The sequence below is a fragment of the Gaeumannomyces tritici genome (assembly GCF_000145635.1).
Source record: "Gaeumannomyces tritici R3-111a-1 unplaced genomic scaffold supercont2.1, whole genome shotgun sequence".
NCBI lineage: Eukaryota > Fungi > Ascomycota > Sordariomycetes > Magnaporthales > Magnaporthaceae > Gaeumannomyces > Gaeumannomyces tritici.
In genome coordinates this window covers 7,106,913-7,126,499 of record NW_008804545.1, presented here as the reverse complement: position 1 = coordinate 7,126,499, position 19,587 = coordinate 7,106,913, and the positions used below count along the sequence as shown (strand labels likewise).

The 19,587-nt window shown below is 59.9% G+C and overlaps 10 protein-coding genes across 10 annotated transcripts; 5 read left to right on the top strand and 5 right to left on the bottom strand.

Moving 5' to 3' along the window:
- Positions 1–62: 62 nt before the first annotated feature.
- On the top strand, positions 63–677 carry GGTG_02254 (hypothetical protein; the record flags this gene model as incomplete). The annotated part of the gene is made up of 1 exon (XM_009220025.1): positions 63–677. One exon carries the CDS (start codon positions 63–65, stop codon positions 675–677), a length of 615 nt encoding a protein of 204 aa, XP_009218289.1.
- A 375-nt stretch (positions 678–1,052) lies between these two features.
- GGTG_02253 (hypothetical protein) lies at positions 1,053–2,173 on the top strand (the record flags this gene model as incomplete). The annotated part of the gene is made up of 3 exons (XM_009220024.1): positions 1,053–1,153; positions 1,258–1,576; positions 1,745–2,173. The coding sequence occupies 3 exons, from the start codon at positions 1,053–1,055 to the stop codon at positions 2,171–2,173; spliced, it is 849 nt and encodes a 282-aa protein (XP_009218288.1).
- Positions 2,174–2,422: 249 nt separating this feature from the next.
- Positions 2,423–4,456, bottom strand: GGTG_02252 (hypothetical protein; the record flags this gene model as incomplete). The annotated part of the gene is made up of 2 exons (XM_009220023.1): positions 3,335–4,456; positions 2,423–3,270 (listed from the first exon to the last, which is right to left on the bottom strand). The coding sequence occupies exons 1-2, from the start codon at positions 4,398–4,400 to the stop codon at positions 2,423–2,425; spliced, it is 1,914 nt and encodes a 637-aa protein (XP_009218287.1). The 5' UTR covers positions 4,401–4,456.
- Positions 4,457–5,079: 623 nt separating this feature from the next.
- On the bottom strand, positions 5,080–6,580 carry GGTG_02251 (hypothetical protein). Its single transcript, XM_009220022.1, has one exon. The coding sequence runs from the start codon at positions 6,480–6,482 to the stop codon at positions 5,148–5,150; it is 1,335 nt and encodes a 444-aa protein (XP_009218286.1). The 5' UTR covers positions 6,483–6,580; the 3' UTR covers positions 5,080–5,147.
- An 87-nt stretch (positions 6,581–6,667) lies between these two features.
- GGTG_02250 (hypothetical protein) lies at positions 6,668–7,990 on the top strand (the record flags this gene model as incomplete). Its single annotated transcript, XM_009220021.1, has 2 exons — positions 6,668–6,699; positions 6,811–7,990. 2 exons carry the CDS (start codon positions 6,668–6,670, stop codon positions 7,988–7,990), a joined length of 1,212 nt encoding a protein of 403 aa, XP_009218285.1.
- A 545-nt stretch (positions 7,991–8,535) lies between these two features.
- GGTG_02249 (hypothetical protein) lies at positions 8,536–8,766 on the bottom strand (the record flags this gene model as incomplete). Its single annotated transcript, XM_009220020.1, has 1 exon — positions 8,536–8,766. The coding sequence occupies exon 1, from the start codon at positions 8,737–8,739 to the stop codon at positions 8,536–8,538; it is 204 nt and encodes a 67-aa protein (XP_009218284.1). The 5' UTR covers positions 8,740–8,766.
- Positions 8,767–9,554: 788 nt separating this feature from the next.
- Positions 9,555–10,237, top strand: GGTG_02248 (hypothetical protein; the record flags this gene model as incomplete). Its single annotated transcript, XM_009220019.1, has 3 exons — positions 9,555–9,684; positions 9,745–10,014; positions 10,083–10,237. The coding sequence occupies 3 exons, from the start codon at positions 9,555–9,557 to the stop codon at positions 10,235–10,237; spliced, it is 555 nt and encodes a 184-aa protein (XP_009218283.1).
- Positions 10,238–10,774: 537 nt separating this feature from the next.
- Positions 10,775–12,602, top strand: GGTG_02247 (hypothetical protein). Its single transcript, XM_009220018.1, has 2 exons — positions 10,775–12,306; positions 12,478–12,602. Exon 1 carries the CDS (start codon positions 10,874–10,876, stop codon positions 12,260–12,262), a length of 1,389 nt encoding a protein of 462 aa, XP_009218282.1. The 5' UTR covers positions 10,775–10,873; the 3' UTR covers positions 12,263–12,306; positions 12,478–12,602.
- Positions 12,134–13,869, bottom strand: GGTG_02246 (hypothetical protein). The gene is made up of 2 exons (XM_009220017.1): positions 12,961–13,869; positions 12,134–12,857 (listed from the first exon to the last, which is right to left on the bottom strand). Exons 1-2 carry the CDS (start codon positions 13,726–13,728, stop codon positions 12,579–12,581), a joined length of 1,047 nt encoding a protein of 348 aa, XP_009218281.1. The 5' UTR covers positions 13,729–13,869; the 3' UTR covers positions 12,134–12,578.
- A 516-nt stretch (positions 13,870–14,385) lies between these two features.
- Positions 14,386–19,054, bottom strand: GGTG_02245 (hypothetical protein). The gene has a single exon (XM_009220016.1). The coding sequence runs from the start codon at positions 18,694–18,696 to the stop codon at positions 14,722–14,724; it is 3,975 nt and encodes a 1,324-aa protein (XP_009218280.1). The 5' UTR covers positions 18,697–19,054; the 3' UTR covers positions 14,386–14,721.
- Between the last annotated feature and the right edge of the window lie 533 nt (positions 19,055–19,587).

Below are 19,587 nucleotides of genomic sequence, written 5' to 3'. Positions count from 1 at the left end.
CGCTGGCGGGCGAGGCGGCGGCGGCGGCGTCGGCGTCGGTCGTGGTCAAGAAGAAGGCGGCCATGATCCAGGCCGCCGGCCCGACCAACCCGGAGTCCGAGGGCATCTGGTCCGACTCGTACACGGGCGCCAAGGGCTACCCGCAGGCCGGCAGCCCGCTGTACGGGCGCGACTTCTTCTCGCTCCTGTCGGGCGTCATGCAGCCGCTCTCGGTGGGCAGCGTGCACCTGCGGCCGGGCGAGCCGTCCCCGACCCGGCCTGCCATCGACCCCCGCTACCTGAGCGCGCGCTACGACCTGGCCGCCGTCGTCGAGGGCTCACGGTTCATGAGGCGCGTGGCCGGCACCCAGCCGCTCCGGTCGGGCGTCGTGGCCGAGGCCGAGCCCGGGCTCGACCTGCTGGGGCCCGACGCCACCGACGCCCAGTGGGAGGCCTGGGCCAGGCAGACCATGTCGACCATCTTCCACCCGGCCGGCAGCTGCGCCATGCTGCCGAGGCGGGACGGTGGCGTCGTCGACCCGGCGCTGAGGGTGTACGGCACCGCGAACCTGCGTGTCGTCGACGCGAGCGTCATGCCGCTGCTCGTGTCTGGCCACATCCAGTCGGCCGTCTACGGCATCGCCGAGAGGGCCGCCGAGATCATCATCAAGGATTCTGGGAAGAAAGGAAATATCTAGGAGAGGCTCGAGCCGATTTGAGGTCTGGTTGACTCATGTTTTATCCTGCCCATTTTTGGGGCCATGCGTGTGTGCTACCGGCTGTTCCACTGACGGAACGGCTGTAACAACCTGGGGGTGATGATCACCAAATTGTATGTGTTTTGTCCAACCCTGTCACCCGCAGAAAGTGGTCGATGAGATTACATATCCATGTTGCGCTATATAACTGGTTCTTTCTCCGTTCAAGATTTTGTTGCCGTCAAACCCTTGCAGGACATTATTTGGGGAGCCAAGTGTCTACGGAACCGCCACCACATTCTTCTGCAAGCCCAACACCATCACGTAAACGCATCATTCTACCCCCGGGTCATTGGGCCAGGACATAGCCCAAACATGTCCGAATACCTACTCTACTCCAGTGTCCTTCCCGACCCCGATGAGCACAATATCGTTGAAATGGTTCGGCCCTCCGAGTACGATGTCCTGCCATTCTTGTTCGACCCATGGATAAACCACTACCCTGCCATGGACACCTACACCGCATAGCCAACTTGGTGGTCACACTGCTGATGCATCCATCCCCCCGGGCCCCGTCCAGCCAGGACAAGCTCTACGCCGAGATGGTCCTGCTCAGGGACCATGTCAGGCGCCACCTCGCGGCCGAGGAGGAGAACGGCTGGCTGAGCGAGCTGCGGGACGCCGACGACTTTGGGCTGGAGATGCAAAAGCTCTCGTTTGTCGACTACAACACGGCCTGCATGATGGACAAGATGCAGAAGAGCCTGTGGCTGCTCGACCTGCATGCCCGCAAGCTGGGTGCCACCATCGACGTCTGTGCGTACCACTCTGAAGAGCACGAGGACGACGTGTTTCCCTGCATATCGTTTATCTGGTCTAGCCTCTTTCAGGCAATATCTGTGAGTTTTATGCTTGTCCTGCCCTATTCTCCATCTTCGGTGCATTTCATGTTGTTGTGTTTTCGGCAACATGCATTTGCCATGTTAGCGGGCTTCAGTGCCGTAATCATTATCCCATTAATCATGGAGATGCTCTACCACCAAGCTGACATATACTTCCCACATGAGGCAACCTGCAAATGTCACGACGAGGAAGCCTTTCGCTTGGCAAAAGCCGTCCTCACCCTCACCACCTCCATCGAAATACTGGAGCGGGAACGGGAGGAGCAAGAACCATCAAACTCGCTCAACGTGACAAGATTCGGTATCCTGCTGATCCATCTCATGGCAATGTGTGCCGACCTGATTCGCTGGAGCAGAGACATGCCCGCCGACATGCCCCAGGTCCCGCGGTGGCTGTTCAACGACTTTGAGCGGAGGGTCTCGGACAGGGAGCAACGGGGACTGACAAACCTTGAGGCAACAGAAGGGAATGTCGAGTGGGCCCTCCCCATGCCGTTCCCTGCTGAGGAGCCTTTGGCAAGCTATCCTCCCTCTGAGCAGCTGCAATGGAGGCCAATCGCGGGAGTAGGTGCATTTTCGTCACGATCGATCTAGATGTCTGGAAATGTCAAGAGACTGGGGTGAGAAAGCGCTGCGTACAGTTTTGGGCATGCATTTTATCCATATTTGCGGAAGAAAAAATCCCTCCGATTTAGTGCTTGTCCCGAATGTGATTCTGTACAAGCACAACCGAGGGCCGTGGAGGAATATTTAGAGTTCATGCCCTGCAAGGCGCTGCCACTCCAGCATCAAGAGGGTTTGTTGTCAGCAAATTTTCTAATCGACTTTGGGCCACTCAAATCTCTACACAGACCCTAACCCATACTCCTCCTTTATAATATCCGCAATCCTCTCCCCCGACGCGTACGTCGTCGCCGTCGGCGCCGCAGTCAGCACCATGGGCCAGTAGCTGGCGTCGACGACGCGCAGGCCCCGGACCCCGTACACCCTCATGCGCGGGTCCACCACCCCGCCTGCCGCCCTCGGCACCATGGCGGCCGTGCAGCACGAGTGCGCGTTGGACGGGCTCATGTGCGCGCGCAGCAGCGTCTTCAGCCCCGCCCTCGCGTCCGCGCCACCACCACCACCACCACCACCACCAGCGGAGTAGTCGAACGGGGCCGCGGGCCGGGCGCCGAGCGCGCGCATGGCCGGCGCCGACATGATCTGCGCGTGCTTGTCAAACAGCGCCGCGGCCAGGTCCAGGTCCGCCGGGTCCGAGGCGGTGCGGAAGTCGATGACGGGCCGCGCGAGCGGGTCGGTCGAGTCGATCCGGACGGACCCGCGGCTCAGCGGCTTGAGGAAGTACAGCGTCACCGTCCCGGCCGTGCCCCAGTGCACCATGCCGATGGGCACGTCGCGGCCCGCGAGCTGCTCCACCACGAGCTCCCGCTGGCGCCGGTAGCCCTCCCGCACCGCGGCCGGCGTCCCCGGCGCCAGGTGCGCGAGCGGGTCGGCGGCGCGGATGCGTGCCAGGATTTCCCGCCAGTCGGACGTCGAGTTTTGGAGCACTGGGAGGGCTAGGTTGGTGGACAGGGTGCGGACGATGGTGTAGGCGCCTTCCCTCCTGGCGTCGTACAGGGCGCGCTGCTCGGCGTCGTATGTCGAGTTTGTGTCCAGCGCCCCCGGGTTTGGGAAGATTTGGTTTGCGACTGTCCGGATGGGTGCCTAGTCAGCAAGTGCTGGCCTGTGTTTCAAACGTGAATGGTGCCTTACTGATGTAGGGAACCTTGAGCTCGGCTTGGTCCTGAAAGTTCTCGCCCACCCCCGGCAAGTCGACCACAACGTCAATGCCCAAATTTTTCAGCAGCTTCCCGGACCCGATGCCCGACAACTGCAGCAGTTGCGGGGTGTGCAGCGCACCGGCGGCAAGCAGCACCTCCTTCTTGGCGTACACCCTCGCCCTCTTCCCGCCGGCGCTAGGCAGATACTCGAGTCCCACAGCGCGCTTCCCCTCCAAGATCACCTTTGCCACGGTGTGCTCGGCTAGAATGTGGTAGTTCGGCCGCGACTCCTTGACGCGGCTGTAGTGGTTGAGCCGGGCATGGCTGCGCGTCCGAGTGGTCGCGTCGGCCAGCGTCGGGATGTTGAACAGGCCGACGGCGTGGTCGCCAGCGTTGGGGTCCGGCGAAGGGGCGATGCCGCTCTCGAGCGCGGCCTGCCAGAAGCTGGCCGCCCCGGGAAAGAAGTAGTTGGGGTACGAGACGCGCACCGGGCCGTCGCGCCCGTGCGCCGCCTCGACCCACGAGATGTTGGCGGCGGCGGCAAACTCGGCGGGGGGCGTGGTCAAGTTCTCGCTCTTCTTGAAGTAGGGCAGCAGGCCGTCCCAGCCCCAGCCCTCGGCCCCTAGCCTTTCCCAGTGCGAGTACTCCGTCCTGCCGCCACGCAAAAACACCATACCGTTCACGATGGACCCACCGCCCACGCCACGTCCGGCGGGGACCGCGAAGGTCCGGTTGTTCAGCTCGGTCTGCGGCGCGCTGGTGAGGCCGGGCCAGAGGTACGGGACCGGGAAGAAGGCGCCGGGCACGAGGACGCTGTCTTCGTCCTTGTCGAAGGGCCCCGTCTCGATGACCAGGACGTTGACGTTGGGGTCCTCGGTCAGTCGGTCGGCCACCGTGAGGCCTGAAATGCCCCCGCCGGTAACGACAAAGTCGTATTCAGTCTTGGAGATGGCTGCTTCCGAAACGGCTGTGGCATAGCGAGGGACTCGCAGCCCGGTAGCCGACGGGCTGAACCATATCAGGAGTTGGAGAACAGTGACAGTATTGTGACCCAACATTTTCTAGACCCCCTTTGCAAGTCTCACAAATTCGCAATACCACGGCAGGGTCAAATTGCTTTCTTTTATGGCCAAATCCCACCGAGATCTATATCGTTAGATTTCCCAAGGTGTCATGCATGTTCGCATATGTAGTCAGCACGGGGTCGTATCGAGCTCCTGCAGGTGCAGGGCCACCAACAGCAGAGGTGATGTTTAGCATACACGGTCGCCAAGAAGATGTACCCCGCTGGCCGAAGTCGGTGGTAAATCTAGACGCTTCCGGACCGCGGCGCCGGCCGCTGCCATGCAAAGACCCGCCAACTCACCTAATAGGTGGTAGATGGGCGCCGTCTACTCCAGGATCTTGCGGTCTCAGATCTTGCGGTCTCAGATCTAGAAGACAGCGGAGAAGATATTGATGACGAATAGCAGCACGGCAATGGCCAATATGACACCCTCGGGGCCGTCGGTGGTGGTCCGGGGCCGAGTACTCGTAGGGTGGGACGGAGAAGAAGGCGGCCATGGTGGTAAGGACAAAGCCGACGATGAAGGCACTATAGATGAAGGGGAGGCTCATCCATAGCGAGACGAGGACGAGGACGTCCACCAATCTCTCCCGAGAGGGATGCACCTAACCCAACCTCCACGTCGCCCGGATGTCTAAACGACATACAACCCCTTTCTGTTTCCAACACAATCTCGGCAATACTAGATAAATCCATTTGTAAAACTTGTATTCTCCCCGCTTGACTCTACTCAACAAGTTCATCTGTAATTCGCATCCGATTTCTTCTCGTCTACCTGTAGCTTCAGCCATTGCCTCCAGCCCTCGTCCGCCAGGATCGACCGTACCCTGGCCTCGAGCCACTCAGTGTTCCCCCAGAACCCCCATGAGGCCTGGAAGCGACACCAATCCACCAGCGCCGTCTCCCAGTGTCTTAGAAACATGTCATTGTCGTCATATGGCAGCCGCATGTCGTCATTGTCACCCCTGATCGTAGTCAGCAACGTCTGCCTGTACGCTTCCACAAGTGATCTCTCCTCCTGTTCCATGGGAAGCGCTTCAGGAAGCCCCCCCTCGTCAGAGCTAGTGAGCATCTCAAGGGGTACGGAGCACGTGAACAGTTTGGCCAGGTCGCAGACTCCCAGTCCGAGCCCGACGTACTGGAAGTCGTAAAAGGCAACGCGGTCCCCTTGCGCCGTGGTGAAGAGGTTTTCCGACTTGACGTCGCCGTGGATGTAGGACTCGAACGGCCGGCCGGTCGGGGTGAGGAACTTGGCCGCCATCTCGCCGACGGAGCTTCCTGATGTCGGCCGACAAAAGGCTGCGGACCATTCCGAGTAGCCGTCCCGTACAAGAGACTGGTATTCCTTGCGCCTCGTGGCGAGATAAGTGTAGCCCCCGTTTAGCCATAGCTTGGACCCTGCGGCGCTCTTGGAGCCGTCCGTCTGCAACGTTCCATTTTGTCGTCGCTTCGCCTCTTCGAGCGGCGGCAAAAGATAATCCTCCAGCCCGACCTCAAGCCTTTCCGCCACCCGAGGCGAGAGCAGAACCCTCGTTGTGCCGTGGAACTTGGCGAGCCAGTCCAGTGCCGAATGGATCTGACGGCTGCTCAAGACGGCGCGCTTCTCTCCGGCAACGGGGAATCGCGACCGCAGATCCGTCATTATCGTCGCGGTCACGCCGCCGAGCCCGCGCGCCTCGGGGCTGCTGTCGAGGAATCGCTCGTCCCTCGTCGACGCGAAGCACTCTGCGACGGCCACGTCGTCCTTGGGCAGCGACGGCGCGACTTGTTGGTAAAAGTACTGTTCTACCTCGTAGCTGAACATCTTGCGCAGGTGGCCCTCGTCCATCGCCTTGGCCCCCCTTTGGCGTGGCGGGGAGATCAGCTTGAGGATCAGGGCGACGTTGCTCCTGTCCGATGCTGCGGTAGCAAGGCCCTGAGGGAGCTTGGCCGCGTCTGCGACCTTGCCCCGGAGGGCGCAGATATGGCCGTAGCCCGCCCACAGCGACTGTAGCTCGACGCACGAGACGAGCTCTAGACCGAGCCATGAGAGCATGATCTCGGCGACCCGCCGGGGTTCAGCGATGGCGGCCATGGCTGCTAGTGCCAGTTTTCCGGTCGTCCGTTGTTTTTTATTCGAGGTTCGTCCCTACGCGTAGTTGCGCATGAAACGTCCCAATTCGGTCCAATTCGGTCGGGTGGGATATACGCCAAATGCCCCGCCAGAATAACTGCATGCGCTGATGTCTGCAGCTAAAATTCCTGCCTCAGGTGTCCACTATGCTTCCTTCTTCCACAAAGAATGCCAAACGGTGGCGACAACGACGGCGAAATACTAGGGATCTGAATGTCTTTCCAACCCAGAAACCTGACAGAACTTCCTTCTCTCCTCTTGGCTGAATCACCCCAGCGAACTGTATAAGATGGGCCGACTCGAGCCTTCAGTGGGCCCCCCCTGCATGCCTGCGCAAAGCAGCCCGCGCCAAGAAAGCCAAAGCCACCATCAACCAGATAATCCCGTCGCTGCTGCCCACGCACCCCCGCGCCCGCCGCGGCATCGAGGCCGCCGAACTCATTGTAGGCCAGCCGACGGACACCCGAGGAGACGATGGCCCGTCGTTGCCGCCTCGCCTGAGGCTGCAGGTCACGGATACCCTCACGGCTGCGAGAGCCCTGGCTGTGGGGTCTGGCAATGATCCGAGAGCGCCACGGCCAGGCTCCAAAGTATCAGCAAGGCGCGTCGCTGTTCTCAACATGGCTTCCGCCCTCAGCCCGGGCGGGGGCTTCCTGAATGGTGCAACAAGCCAGGAGGAGTCTCTCTGCATGAGGACCACCCTGTTGGCATCTCTCAAGGACGAGTGGTACCGCCTGCCAGAGCTGGGCGCCATTTACACACCCGACGTCCTGGCCTTTCGTGACGGAGAGGCCGGCGCAGGAGATGCAGCAGCAGCAAACAGCGACGAGAAGGCATATGCGATCCTCGAAAAAAGGGACAGGTGGTTCTTTGACTGCATCACCGCGGCCATGCTCCGGAATCCCGACACGGATGAAGATGACGGAGAGACCGCCGACGGGGTCTCGGGCCAGCGACGGTACACCAACGACAAGGACCGCAAGCTCGTGCTGGACAAGATGCGCATGGTGATGCGCATCTGCCAGGCCAAAGGGGTCCACAAGGTCGTACTTGGCGCCTGGGGCTGCGGCGCATATGGTAACCCTGTGGGCGAGATTGCGCGTGCGTGGCGGAGGGTGCTGATGCCTCGAACAGACCAGACGCCGAAAAAGGGACAGAAGCAGAAGACCCGGCAGGTTGAGACGTGGGAAGTTATTGAGGAGGTGGTCTTTGCCATCAAGGATGCGGGTATGGCTGCCGCATTCGAGAGCGCATTTGGCGAGGGGCTCGAGCGAGATGATGTAGAGGCGGAAGATGAAGAGGAAGGGGAAGAAAGTCCGGTATCCGAACAGACGCGCGAACTGCAGGAACGCATACAAGAGCTGCAGCTACGTATCGAGGCGACAGTGAATCCTGGACTAAAGGATGGGCTCGGCATGGTGCTGACACGAATGAAAAGCCAGTTACCGCCAGACGTTGGGGAGAATTGAAAGGCTACTTAAAATAGAGCCGGAAAACGTCACAAAAAGAGCAACAAACGCAGAATACGAAGGCAATATAAGTAAAAGCATAACACCAAGGCAAGGAGGAAGATAGGAAGTGCGGGAAATCGGATACAACGAGTTTTGAAAAGAATAGTAATAGCCACTAAAAGAGATAAAACAGCACAACGACAGCTGCCGCACGAGGAGACAAAATTACAAAAGGAAAAAAAAACCTAAACAAAATAGAGAAGTAGAAAATGATTACACTGAGATGCTACACAGGCCCGAATATTTGAGCGAGGACGCTTTGTCCCCAAGCATCTCAAGGCTCTCATCCCAAAGATCTCGCACCACTATGGTGAGCTTGTCATAACCCGGACAACGGCGCTTATTCCTTGCAAAGGAAGGGTGTTTGATCTCTGCTCGGGAAAGAAGGTTCGCTGGGGCTGATATCCTGGGAATCAGACTTGGACGAGGAAGGCCTATTGGAGTTTATCAGGAACCAAGCCAGTGACAAAAAGCCCTGGCATGCCTGGGCGGCAAGCAAGCTTTTAGGAGTCGATAGTTTCGGGAGTTTGCGGATCTAGAAGCCGAGCGAACCCAGAGGATATCTTGACGAGGCGCATGGCGGTCACGCCTGAGCGGACATTTGAACGTTGCACCGCACCGTCGCGGCAGTAGATATGTATCAGGTAGTCCCCGTTGACATGGTCCATCTTCAGGAAGGCTGGGAATTCGACGCCGCGCTTCGTCATGTTGAAAAACTGGGCGTCGTGGCGGAGCGAGTTAGCTCGGTTCTAGGAGGCGAACTGCTGGGGAGGGCGGGCTAGAACGCCATGGTAGGACGGGCGGCTCGGCTTCCCCCCTCGTCTCCGGACCACGCAACGAGAGACAGGCCATTTGTTGACCGGGCCATGCTCTCTGGTAGGGTCCAGCCGCGGCTGAACCACCGTCGCTAGCCCAGGTCGACACGCAGCTGGTCTCCTGCACTTTGGGATGCGGGGTCCCTGTTTGGGCCTGTATGGAGATCGGAGAGGTGGGCGTGACACGTGGACGCCTTTTTGTAGCCCTGGAAAATGGAGTTGATGGCCTCGGTCAACTCTGCACTGTTGCTCTTGCCGATGCTGCATGTTTCGATCCATGCCCAAGGGATGCAATGTCCTCGTGCTGAAGGCGACCTTTTGGTGGTCTCGGGGGAGGCAGTAGGGCTGATGCCCGAGACCGAAAGCTTGCAGGTGGGCCACTAGGCTTTCCCCTCGGATGTGATGGCGCTAAATGGGTTGGATGGTCGTAATTTGTCACATCCAATACCTGGCGCACCACATGGAGCAGCTGAGTGCCGACCCAGTCATGTATCGCGCTGTCCGCAGTCGATTCCATCTATCATATATACCACATATATCGCTAGCTCCACGTCGCGACAGCGCGAGCTAGCAGGCCTCTTACATCTCGGCAGCCTTTCTGGCCGAGCCGCAAAGCAAGGAGCTATAAGAGGCGGGGAAGAGCACGACTGTCTTGGTTTTTATTGTATGTCTCATTTTGCCTGCAGCCCAGACACTTGTTTTAAACCATGGGCAATATCTGGCCAGGAATCCTCGCCGTCTGGTTGGCGGCGTTTCTTGTTCGCTCCGAACGTTTAGATCCACGCTCTCTCACCGTCAACCAAGCTCTGGACAAGAGAGCATATTGTTACTCGGACAGTGCGTCACGGCCAGCTGCGCCCCCATCAAAAACGTCCCGCTGACCACAGCCCCTTGCAGCATTCGGCAATCCCTACAGCTGTTTGACCGGCTACCAGTGCTGCGTTGGCGTATCCGTTAGGAGCTGCATCCCCGCAAACTACATTTGTTGCGACATGGGGACCTGGATCGGGTTCTGTCCTGTGGGTACTACCTGCAGCATCCTGAACGGATATCCCGCCTGCGCCAACCCGGGCGGCAAGACGGTGGCGGCTGGGACACCGTCGATAGTGATGACGACGCCCACATCGAGGACGCCGAGTAAGACATCGGCAGCCACGGAAACGCCGCGTAAGTATTGAGCGCATAACAGGTTCAAGGTCCAAGTCGTGGCTAACTCCCATACCCTGCCGGAGCAGAACCTACTCCGAGCTCCGGCGGAAGCGGTTTATCCCAAGGCGCCACAATCGCCATTGTGGCCTCGGTAACCTGCTCCGTTCTCGGCCTTATCATGGGTGTCGGGATTAAGTATTACTTTAGCAAGAAGGCAGTTCGCAACGGACATGTGCCATAATTTAAAAAAGCGAGAACTAGCTCGGATTGTTTGTATTGGCATAAATCTGCTTGTAATTAAGGCCTTCAAGCCCACGGTTAACGAACGGCGTGTAAGTATGTCTCCGGTCTTTCGTCAAAGGACGAGGGTTTTTTGCTGTAAATAATCTCGTCTGATATGGCTGTAAATAATCTCGTCTGATATGGCTCCCTGTAAGCCTTTGGCGGAACAGCAGGCTGTGGTTACGGGACTTGCGACAAAGACCGGAGCTAGGTAGTGTCCCGCCACGGGAACCCGCCGCAGCAAACGTGCGTCCATCCAGATGCACCAAAATTCAAAGGAAGTATACATCGGGTGTTTGAAGATTTTGTTTTCGGCTCAAGGACCTCTGGGGCGCAGCTTAAGGAGGCACCGACATGTAGAAGATATTTGAAGTAGTGGTCGGGCGGGCGGGCCCGTCTCGGCCTGTCATTTGACTGATCTGCGAGGGAAGTGGCTCAGCTGTCTGGTGGTGTGTGCCGGGCACGACGGAGGCCAGGCATTAACCCCGGCGACAAAGACCACAAGGACCCCGCGCCAGCCACATTTCCGCGTCTACGGATTCTCAATCAGTGGAACCAGCCAAATTTCCGTGGAGCTTAGACTGGTATTGTAAACATGAGGCTGTATCTCGTCGTCGAGACACGGACAAATGGCGGCAACTGCTTGGAGCTGGACGGCCGCTACTGGACGTTGCAACCGTTCGAACTGGCCGAAACCCCAACAGCCGACCCCGTCGCCTTCCTCTGCATCTCGTACACCTGGGGCCCCGGCCGCGAGCCGAGCCCCTTCCACGCCGGCTTCGAGGTGTCGGACCGCACCGTCCCGGCTCTGCGGACGGCGGCCCGCGCGAGGCCGCATCTGACCAAGATCTGGATCGACGCCTTCTGCGTGCCGCCCGGTCCGCCGCGCGAGCGATACGCCTGCCTCGAGAGCATGGGCTTCATCTACTCGCGCGCTAGCGAGGTGCTCGTCGTGCTCTCGCCCGCCGCCCGGCCCGCGCTCGACAACATCCTGGAGACGGACCGGCCCGCCGACGGGGACTTGGCCGCACTCGAGGATGACGACTGGGTCACGCGCGCGTGGACGTACCAGGAGGCCGTCAACGCGCGGGCGCTCTTCTTCACCAGCAACGGCGACGACTCCACCAACACCACGACGGGCGCGGCGCCCGTCATTGGCGGCGAGATCTTCCTCAACCGCGTCGGCTACGCGCTGACGCACATGCCGCTCACCCCTCTGGAGCGGCGCGGCGCGCGCCCGCGCCTCGACGCCTTCGAGGACGTGCTCGAGTACCTGGTGGCCGAGTACGAGGGAAGGTCGGCGCTGCAGGTCATGGCCATCATGGACCGGCGACGCCAGCTGCGGCCCGAGGACCACTTCTACGCCATGGTGGGCGCCGTGTCGCGCCTGCCCGCCAGCAGCGCCGGAGCCGGCGCCGGAGCCGACGCGTGCGAGGCGTTTATGCGCGTGTGCGAGCGCAAGGGCGACTACTCGTTCGTCTTCTCGGCGGCTCCGCGCTGCGCCGAGCCGCGGCGTCGCTGGAGGCCGCGGGTCGGGGATCTGCCCGCCGTTTTGCAGCTGCCGTGCTGCGGCCGTGGCCAGCCGGGAGTCGTGCGGGAGGGCAGGCTTGTGCTCTCGCAAGTTGTGGCTTTGGAGCTGGGTCCGTTGGGGGAGAAGGCGAGAGGGTTTGTTTCCAGTTGGCTGAAGAGCCAACGAGTGTGGAACATCGACCACGCCGCGGATCTGCCTGGAGGCGTCCTCACGGCACTCCGTCTCTATGGCTTTCAGGGCGAGGGTGTCGTCTTGGAATCAAGAGAGGGCTTTTTCTTCGCCACTCACACTATCCAAACACCTCGGCTGCTCCTCGTCTCTGCATCTCTGCCATGGATATTTGGGGCTCCTGGACTTGTCCTAGCCTCTGACGGGACAAGTACTCTGTACACCGCGGGGGTTTTCGTTGGTCTCGTCAACGAACATGCCGGTCGTGACTTTGTGTTGGACTGATTAGATGCCTGCTGTTCCATTGCGCTCGGCAGGGCGTTAACATAGTAGGTCTCAGATTCCTTTCCATCATGCTGATGTTTACTCCTTGTTCCCTATAGAGCCCAGTAAGATTCGGGACAGACTCCTTCTTTTTATTGCCTCAGCTCCTCATAGACTGTGCCAACGAAATGGGGCCTGGGAATCTACTCGAGTCGATAGTCTGACGAGCACCATAGGGGCCAGGACGCACAAGATCACAGATGCAAAGGTTGAGCCAGCCGAAGCATTTTAGCACAAATACAAAGACCCATAGCAGCCCCAACTATCTATACAGCCTTTAATCGCTAATCTTCAGCACGGCCTTGCCAAAGTTCCCGCCCTGCAGGACGGCCAGGATGCCCTCTAGGCCCCTTTCGATGCCGTCGGTGACGTGCACCTTGGCCTTGATGCTGCCGTCGCGCAGCGCCTTGGACACCTCTTCAAAGTGCTTCTGGCTGTACTCGGGCGCGAGCGAGTTGACGAGGAAGCCGCGCATCGTGATCTCCTTGCCCACGACCAGGAAGAGGTTCCGGATGCCCGTGGCCTGCTCGCCGCTGGCGCGGTTGTAGTCGGCGATCTGGGGGGAGGGGGGCAAGGAGAGGAGGAGTATTAGTGACCCTAGTCTTCTCACAAAAACGATAGGGGGAGGGGAAAGAAGGTGCATGCGCATGCCGACATACCATGCCGCAGGCCGGGATGCGCCCGCGCTTGTTCATGTGGTTCAGCGCCGCCTCGAGGTGCTCGCCGCCGACGTTCTCAAAGTAGATGTCGATCCCGTCGGGCGCCAGGCGCGCCAGAGCCTCGTCCGGCTTCTCCTCCTTGTAGTTGAAGGCGCCGTGGAAGCCGAGGCTCTTGACGAACTCGACTTTGTCGTCGGACCCGGCGCTGCCGATGACCCTCAGGCCCTCGCGCAGGGCCAGCTGGCCCACCAGCTGGCCCACGGCGCCCGCGGCGCTGCTCACAAAGATGGTCTCGCCCTTCTTCGGCTTGCCAATGTCGTACAGGCCCGCAAAGGCCGTCAGGCCCGGCATGCCCAGCGCGCCCAGGTAGTGGGCCGGGTCGATGCCGAGCGACGGGTCGAGCTTGACGCGCGGGCCCTCGAGGCGGGCCGCGGGGAGGGCGGCGTACTGGGCGACGGCGCACATGGAGACGCGCACCAGGTCGCCCTCGGCGAGGCGGTCCGAGCGCGACGTGACGACGCGGCACACGGCCGCGTTCTCGACGGGGCCGTCGAGCGCGAAAGGGGGGAAGTAGGACTTGGCCTCGGGCGCGCGCATGCGCCCGCGCAGGTAGGGGTCCAGCGAGACCGAGAGGACCTGGGCCACGACGCCGCCGTCCGGGCAGTCCGAGAGGTCGATGGGCCGGTCCTCGACGACAATGTCGCCCGGCTTGGGGAAGCCGTCGGGCACCTTCTTGAAGATGAGCGTTTTGTTGCTCGTTTTCGCCATGGCGTCGGTAAGGCTGGTGGGGATTGCTGTCTGGCAGGGGATAGAACCAAGTTGAGAGGAGAGGAGCGCAGGATATTCAGGATATCCAGTCTGGCTCCGCTTGGCTTCTGGTGCTGTCTCATCGGGCGGGGTCTGCCGAGGTTATATACAGCACGCGCGGGGGCGCCATGTCCAAAATCCCGTTATAAATCCCGTGTGACGTCAATTGCCCCAGCGGGTCGCGATTGCATCATTGCCCGTCACCAATGGGGCCATGGCATGTCGAGGTACTGTCTCCCCGTCTCAATCACTATTGGCTGGTGATGTTTGTGCGACGGTGATGGTGAACCGGTGTATTCACCTGCCCCCGGTAGGCTTCAAACGGCGTCCGATCGACATGAAGTCAAGATTAGCTTGCTAAGCTCGGCGGCCTAAACTCTTGCTGCGGCCTAGGCAGCACGCCATGCATCGCCGAGCCTTCGCAGCGGGGGTGGGGCGTCCCTATCCAGACTCACCCGCCCGAGACAGTGCGGGGGGAACCATGCCCCACGCCGTTGCGCGTAGGGAGAGTCGAGCGACACACACCGCACCGAGTACTGTAGACGAATTGTCCCTCAGCAGCCTGGACCATCTTCGCCACGGGATGACGCATACTCAAGCTCTGAGAACCATGCATGAGTGGGAATATACTCCGATTTGTTCTGGTATCCAAATCCTAACGTCTCGCCTTGGCCCATCACAACCCACCCAGGTCTGCTCCGGAAGAATATGGAATCTGAACAAAATATACTATATTAGGTGTGCGAGGAACGTAGCTCGGAAACTCCAAGGATTTCGGGACATCTTCAGCCCGACGGGTAGTATCCAAACTGCGCCTAACTGGTACATAGTCATCCCCGTGGTATCAAGCTATCCGGTAACTCCTTGTAGTACATGCAAAGAAACAAAGTCGCGGGACCAAGGGGGCTGGTTCCCCTTTAAGCGCTAGTAGGGGTCTGCATCTTGTATCCAAGCCTAGATGCTGCCAGATCTGTGATGACCCAAGTCTGCCTGGGGTGTTTGTGTGGGTAGTGTTTCCATATCCCCAACAACAGAGGTTGACGCAACCAGCCCAAGTGTCGAGCTCCGTAGCAGCGGAAGTGGTGGCACTGCAGCATCAGACAAGCTCGCCGTAACACGGCCGTTCGCAGTGAATGATGCTTGGTTGTCGTCGCCGTGGACTGACGAGGGTTTGCATGTCGAGAACCCCGACGAAGGGATCCGACGCACCTCTTTCGCTGTGCCGGCAGTAACGCTGGACGTGATCGGTGCTACTTCCTCTGGTGGCGAGACACTCGCCGAGGGCGACGAGGTGTTGCCCACCAGGGAGGGCGACGAGGACGGCAGCAACATAGATGCAATGTGCGCGTGAGGTATAGATGACTGCGAGTGCGAGCGAGTCGTGGTCTGAAGCAGGGGGGATGGCGAGGTGGGCGGCGGGAATGCGGAGCTCATCATCAACGTCGGGCTGCCGCTCCCGCTGCCGGCGTCCGAGTCCTTGCCCCAGGCCGATAGGGCGGAATTCTTTCGCGCGTGGTTCACGCCTAGGAAGGAAGACGAATGAGCAACTGGCTGCGCCACGACGGGCGAAGCCCAGGGTGACGAGAGCTGAGGCTGCACCGGGCCAGGCGAGGCCCATGGCGACAGGGGTCCATCAGCAACGGCTGACGCCGATAACGGGAACGGCCCGGGCCGCTCAGACCTCGGGCTGCCCTCACGGCTGCTGACTAGGCTGGGCTGAGAACCGCCCCAAGCCCGCGACCGCAATCGTAGGAGCGACGAGAGCGTCAGGTTATCGTCATCGGCCATCATGGCGAGCTGTGCCAGGCCTGGGCTCTGGAGGCTGTTCCTATCGGGCCCACTACCGATGGCTGATGGCAGGCCCATTGACATGATGGAGTTGCGGTTCGAGTACTCGGAGCGCTCTGTGATGGGTGTCAGGTTGGGCTCGCGCGAGAGGACACGCCCGCTGGCGCTTCTGCCAATGTTGAGGCCGCCCGACGGACCAAAGTAGCCGCCGTTGGAGTATTCGTACGGGTTCTGCGCACTCTGTCCACTCGCGCTACCCAAATGGTGCCCACCTGGAGCATTGGAATAGAAACCGAATTCCTGGCCGTACCAACCATCCGAATCGTTAGCAAGCGCCGAGGCATTGGCCTCGGCAACGATATCGTCGTCGTCCAAGTCGTAGTCGTCCATATCCTGCGTGTACGGGTCGTCTTCGTAGTAGTCATTGTCGAAGCCCTCGGGCGGCGCGTCGGAGCGACCGCTATGCGGCGCGTCCGAGGCTGTTGTGGGGGAGATGATGAGCAGGTCCGCTGGCGGCAGGGGTGGCGACGAGTCCCTACGGAACTTGCCCGACAGTGCCGCCCGTTGTGTGGCCTCGGCAAGGGCGGCCTGATACATGGCGTCTTCACTGGAGAGGACCGGGAGCAACTCCTCCACAACAGCCTCGCCCTCGACGGCCTGAGCTAATGGTGCCTCGGGGGCAGAAGGTGCCTCTGGGGCAGAAACCTGAGCCTTTTTGTTCTCGGCGTCATCGCTGGAGACAGCAGGAACGGCGCCGACATCCAACTCAGTGCTGAGCGAAGTATTGGCGGTCGATTCGGACACGACTGATTGCGTGGATGGGCGCGAATTTGTGTCTGACTCCCTCTTCACAGATGCCTGGCGCTCGGCTGCGCGCTGGGCTTGGGCCTGAGCGAAGGCGCCCGGGATCGGTCGCCCATACCGGTCCGTGTCGTCAAGGTCAAAAATGGACTCGTCGAACGGCTCGCCAGACGGCGCTTCGCCGCCGAAGTCCAGTTCGTCGGCAAATTCATTTGTGAATCCGTCATCGTAGTAAAGTTCATCCTTTCGGGATCGGGGCCTTTGACCGTACGCCCCCACCGGCTGATTTCTCTTTTCCACAAACTCGGATGTGAGCGCCGGTGACGTCTGGACACCGAGTGGCGAAGACCGGATGCCCAGACCGGATACTGCTTGCTCCAGCTTCGTCGGTTCAGCCAGTATGACGGGAGATGCGGCGAGTTGGCTTTTAACTCCAGGGGTCGAAGAATCCTTGGTCACGGCGAACCCGATCACCTTGCCGCTGTCGTCCCGCGGTGTGTCCAGCATTGTCGGCGACATTGGGCTCGCCAGCTCTGAAACCGGGTTCGATCGCTGGAACACGAACCCAGCAAAGTTCTCCTGGTCGTTGTCGGGATCCATCTCTTCGTCCTCGTCTAGCACCTCGTCTATGCCAATCATAGGTATCTCCTCTTCTCCGATCATCGGAATATCGTCTTCCCCGATCATCGGAATCTCTTCTTCCCCGTACAAGTAGTCGTCGTCCTCGGCATCCGCATTGACGCCAGGAATCCTCTCCTCGAGCCCATCATCATCCATCATGGCGTCGTAGTCGAATTCGTCCATATCGTCAAACCGGGAGTCCCGGTGGCCCGGCCCTGGATCGCTATCTTTCCGCTCCAGTGCTCTTTGTCGGTGTCTTTCCTCCAAAAGCTTCTCCTGTCTTGCTGCACCGATCATGTCGAAGCTAAATCTAGAAGAGGTACTCTTCATGTGCCTGGGCAGGGCGGCGAGAACACCATCCCTCACAGAGCGGCCGGATGCTGAGGCGTTTCGTGACATGGTACTCCTTGTCGACGACATCTTTCTAGGAAGCTCGTGGAGGCTTCCGTTCTCGGATGTTTTGGTTGACTTGGTCGAAGCTGTCCGGGTAGAAGTGGTACGAGAGTCCTTGGGTGGCAGTGCTGGCGGGTTGTCCTGGACCTGCACTAGTTGCCCTGGCACCGCCTTCCTCTCGAGGGAGGCCTTTCGCCGGTTATCAGATCTTGTAGGTATCGGTGGGGCGGTTGGGGACACTTGATTGGCATCGCCACCATCGGGTTCAAGTTGCAGCGAGGGCTCCAGCTTTAGAGATTGCGGTCCTCCGCTTGGCTGCTTTTCCGGAGAGCTTTGTGGCCCAGCATGGGCCGCGGCCACCTCGACCTTTTTGTCGAGAGCCGGAATTTGATATCCAGACACAGATTCGGGACTGGCCATTGGATTTGGTGGGCCGTGACTCGGCGGCGGGGATACAATACGGCGAGGCCGAGGGGCACTAAAATCGTGAACCCTCGTGCCCTTGATACGCGGATCATAGGTGGGCTCGGAGTTCTGTAGGGAGAGGGGTTCGGGGGTGATATCCGAAGCGTTCTGCCCCATCCTGCGGCGCATCAACAGTGTGGAGACGGGGTTTTTGAGAAACGGCAAGCTTCTCCTAGTCTTTTGCGCTTCTGGTGCCGCGGCGCTGCCACTTTGATGGGAAAAGCTGGGCGGCTCCGTGGCAAGCCTTGTGCCGGCCGGCCTCTTTCCGGTAGGCTGGGTGGGGCCAGAGTTAATATCGGTCGGCGCGACGAAGCTCGAGGGAGCTTTCGGCTGCCTCGTGGGCACGGGAGGGGGACGGTCGCTCACGCCAGTGTTGATGGGTGGAGGGGGCGGCTTTGACCGGGAAAGCGCGCTCTCAGGAAGGGATGGCGGCGTGGACGCCGTGTCAGGCCCCATGTATTGACCATGTTGGAGACTCTTGCGGTATTTCTGGAGTGCCACGCCTCCGATGAAGCCGGCTTCACTGCCGCTGTACGAAGGCCGGGGCTGCGGAGGAGACTTGACTTCCTTGGCTGATGGCTGTGGGGGTGACCTCGGGTCTTGGGGTGCGGTCTGGGCCACGAACGACTTCTTATCGAACAACGTGTCGTTCTCCGAGGTGACTCTGGCTATCGGCGGTAGCGTCGGCGGTTCGTTTGGAGCATTCGATGAGCGAGGACGGGAGTCGAGGCGGGGAGAAGGGTCTAGCGAGGCTTGCGGATGCTCCTGCGACTGCGTGGAGTCCCAAGGGCTCGACTGGTCCGGGAGCGGTGACGTCGGGTTCGACGGCGGACGTCTGTGGAATCGGAGGTGGGAGAGCATGATGGCGGCGGCGTGTGAGCCTCGGGGGCTTCGCTTGGTGATTGTATTTTTGATGTATCATGTATCAGCCGCGTGACGCAGGTGTGGAATGTGGCATGCTGTGTGGGCAATTGGTGTCGCAACCGAAGGGAGGACTCTGGGGTAGCGGCGGAAGCGCCTGGTCGGCGTGCCAACGAGGACGCGACTAACAGCGAGGAGGGGCCGGCCGGACCCTAGAGAAGCCCGAGACAGGCAGGCGACGCAGAGCGGGCGCTGGGGATCGTCACGGCACAGCTGTGAAGGGTTGGATAGATGCAATCCGTTCAATCCATGCACTTGTACGGGAAAGCACGCGCCGCTCGTAATGAAGGGAGACTCGAGATTGAATGTGATGCCAAAGGCTGTGCTGAGCTGGGCATTGGCGGGACGCTGTGGGGATTCAAAGATTGAACCCAGGGTCCGTGCCTTGCCCTGTGTTTGCTGCGCCCGTCAGCCGTCAGCCAGAGGTCGCTGCCGTGCCGTCCAATCCTCCCAAATCCTGCACGTTTTTGATTGTGGGGCAGAGCTGGTGTCACAGCTGCGTCGACTGAGACGGCAGCTGCGCTCCGTCTTCGCACGGTATCAACTGGTGAGAATACACGCCCTGACCAAAAAAGTCTGGACCGCAAATTTTTTCCCCCACCTAAACTCTACCTCTCCCAACACAATTGCACCAGCACCAAAGCCAAACAACATGCCCGCGCCGCATTCTACACCTAAAAAAACACGCGTTTAAGGAATTTGTAATTATTTTAATGCAAAAAGCATTACTTATAGCCACAATAACGTTTTTCGCTTTTTATAAATGCAGGGGGTAAAATAATTGCAGATTGAATGAGCTCCTTTTTTGTGGTGGTGGGGAAAAAATTTGCG

What these genes read in the sequence shown, in the direction of transcription:
- GGTG_02251 (XM_009220022.1), bottom strand. Translation starts at nt 6,482, where the DNA reads ATGGCCGCCATCGCTGAACCCCGGCGGGTCGCCGAGATCATGCTCTCA.
- GGTG_02245 (XM_009220016.1), bottom strand. Translation starts at nt 18,696, where the DNA reads ATGCTCTCCCACCTCCGATTCCACAGACGTCCGCCGTCGAACCCGACG.
- GGTG_02247 (XM_009220018.1), top strand. Translation starts at nt 10,874, where the DNA reads ATGAGGCTGTATCTCGTCGTCGAGACACGGACAAATGGCGGCAACTGC.
- GGTG_02246 (XM_009220017.1), bottom strand. Translation starts at nt 13,728, where the DNA reads ATGGCGAAAACGAGCAACAAAACGCTCATCTTCAAGAAGGTGCCCGAC. An exon ending in GCATCCCGGCCTGCGGCATG is followed by an intron (nt 12,858 to 12,960) that starts GTATGTCGGCAT and finishes CCCTCCCCCCAG; the next exon opens with ATCGCCGACTACAACCGCGC.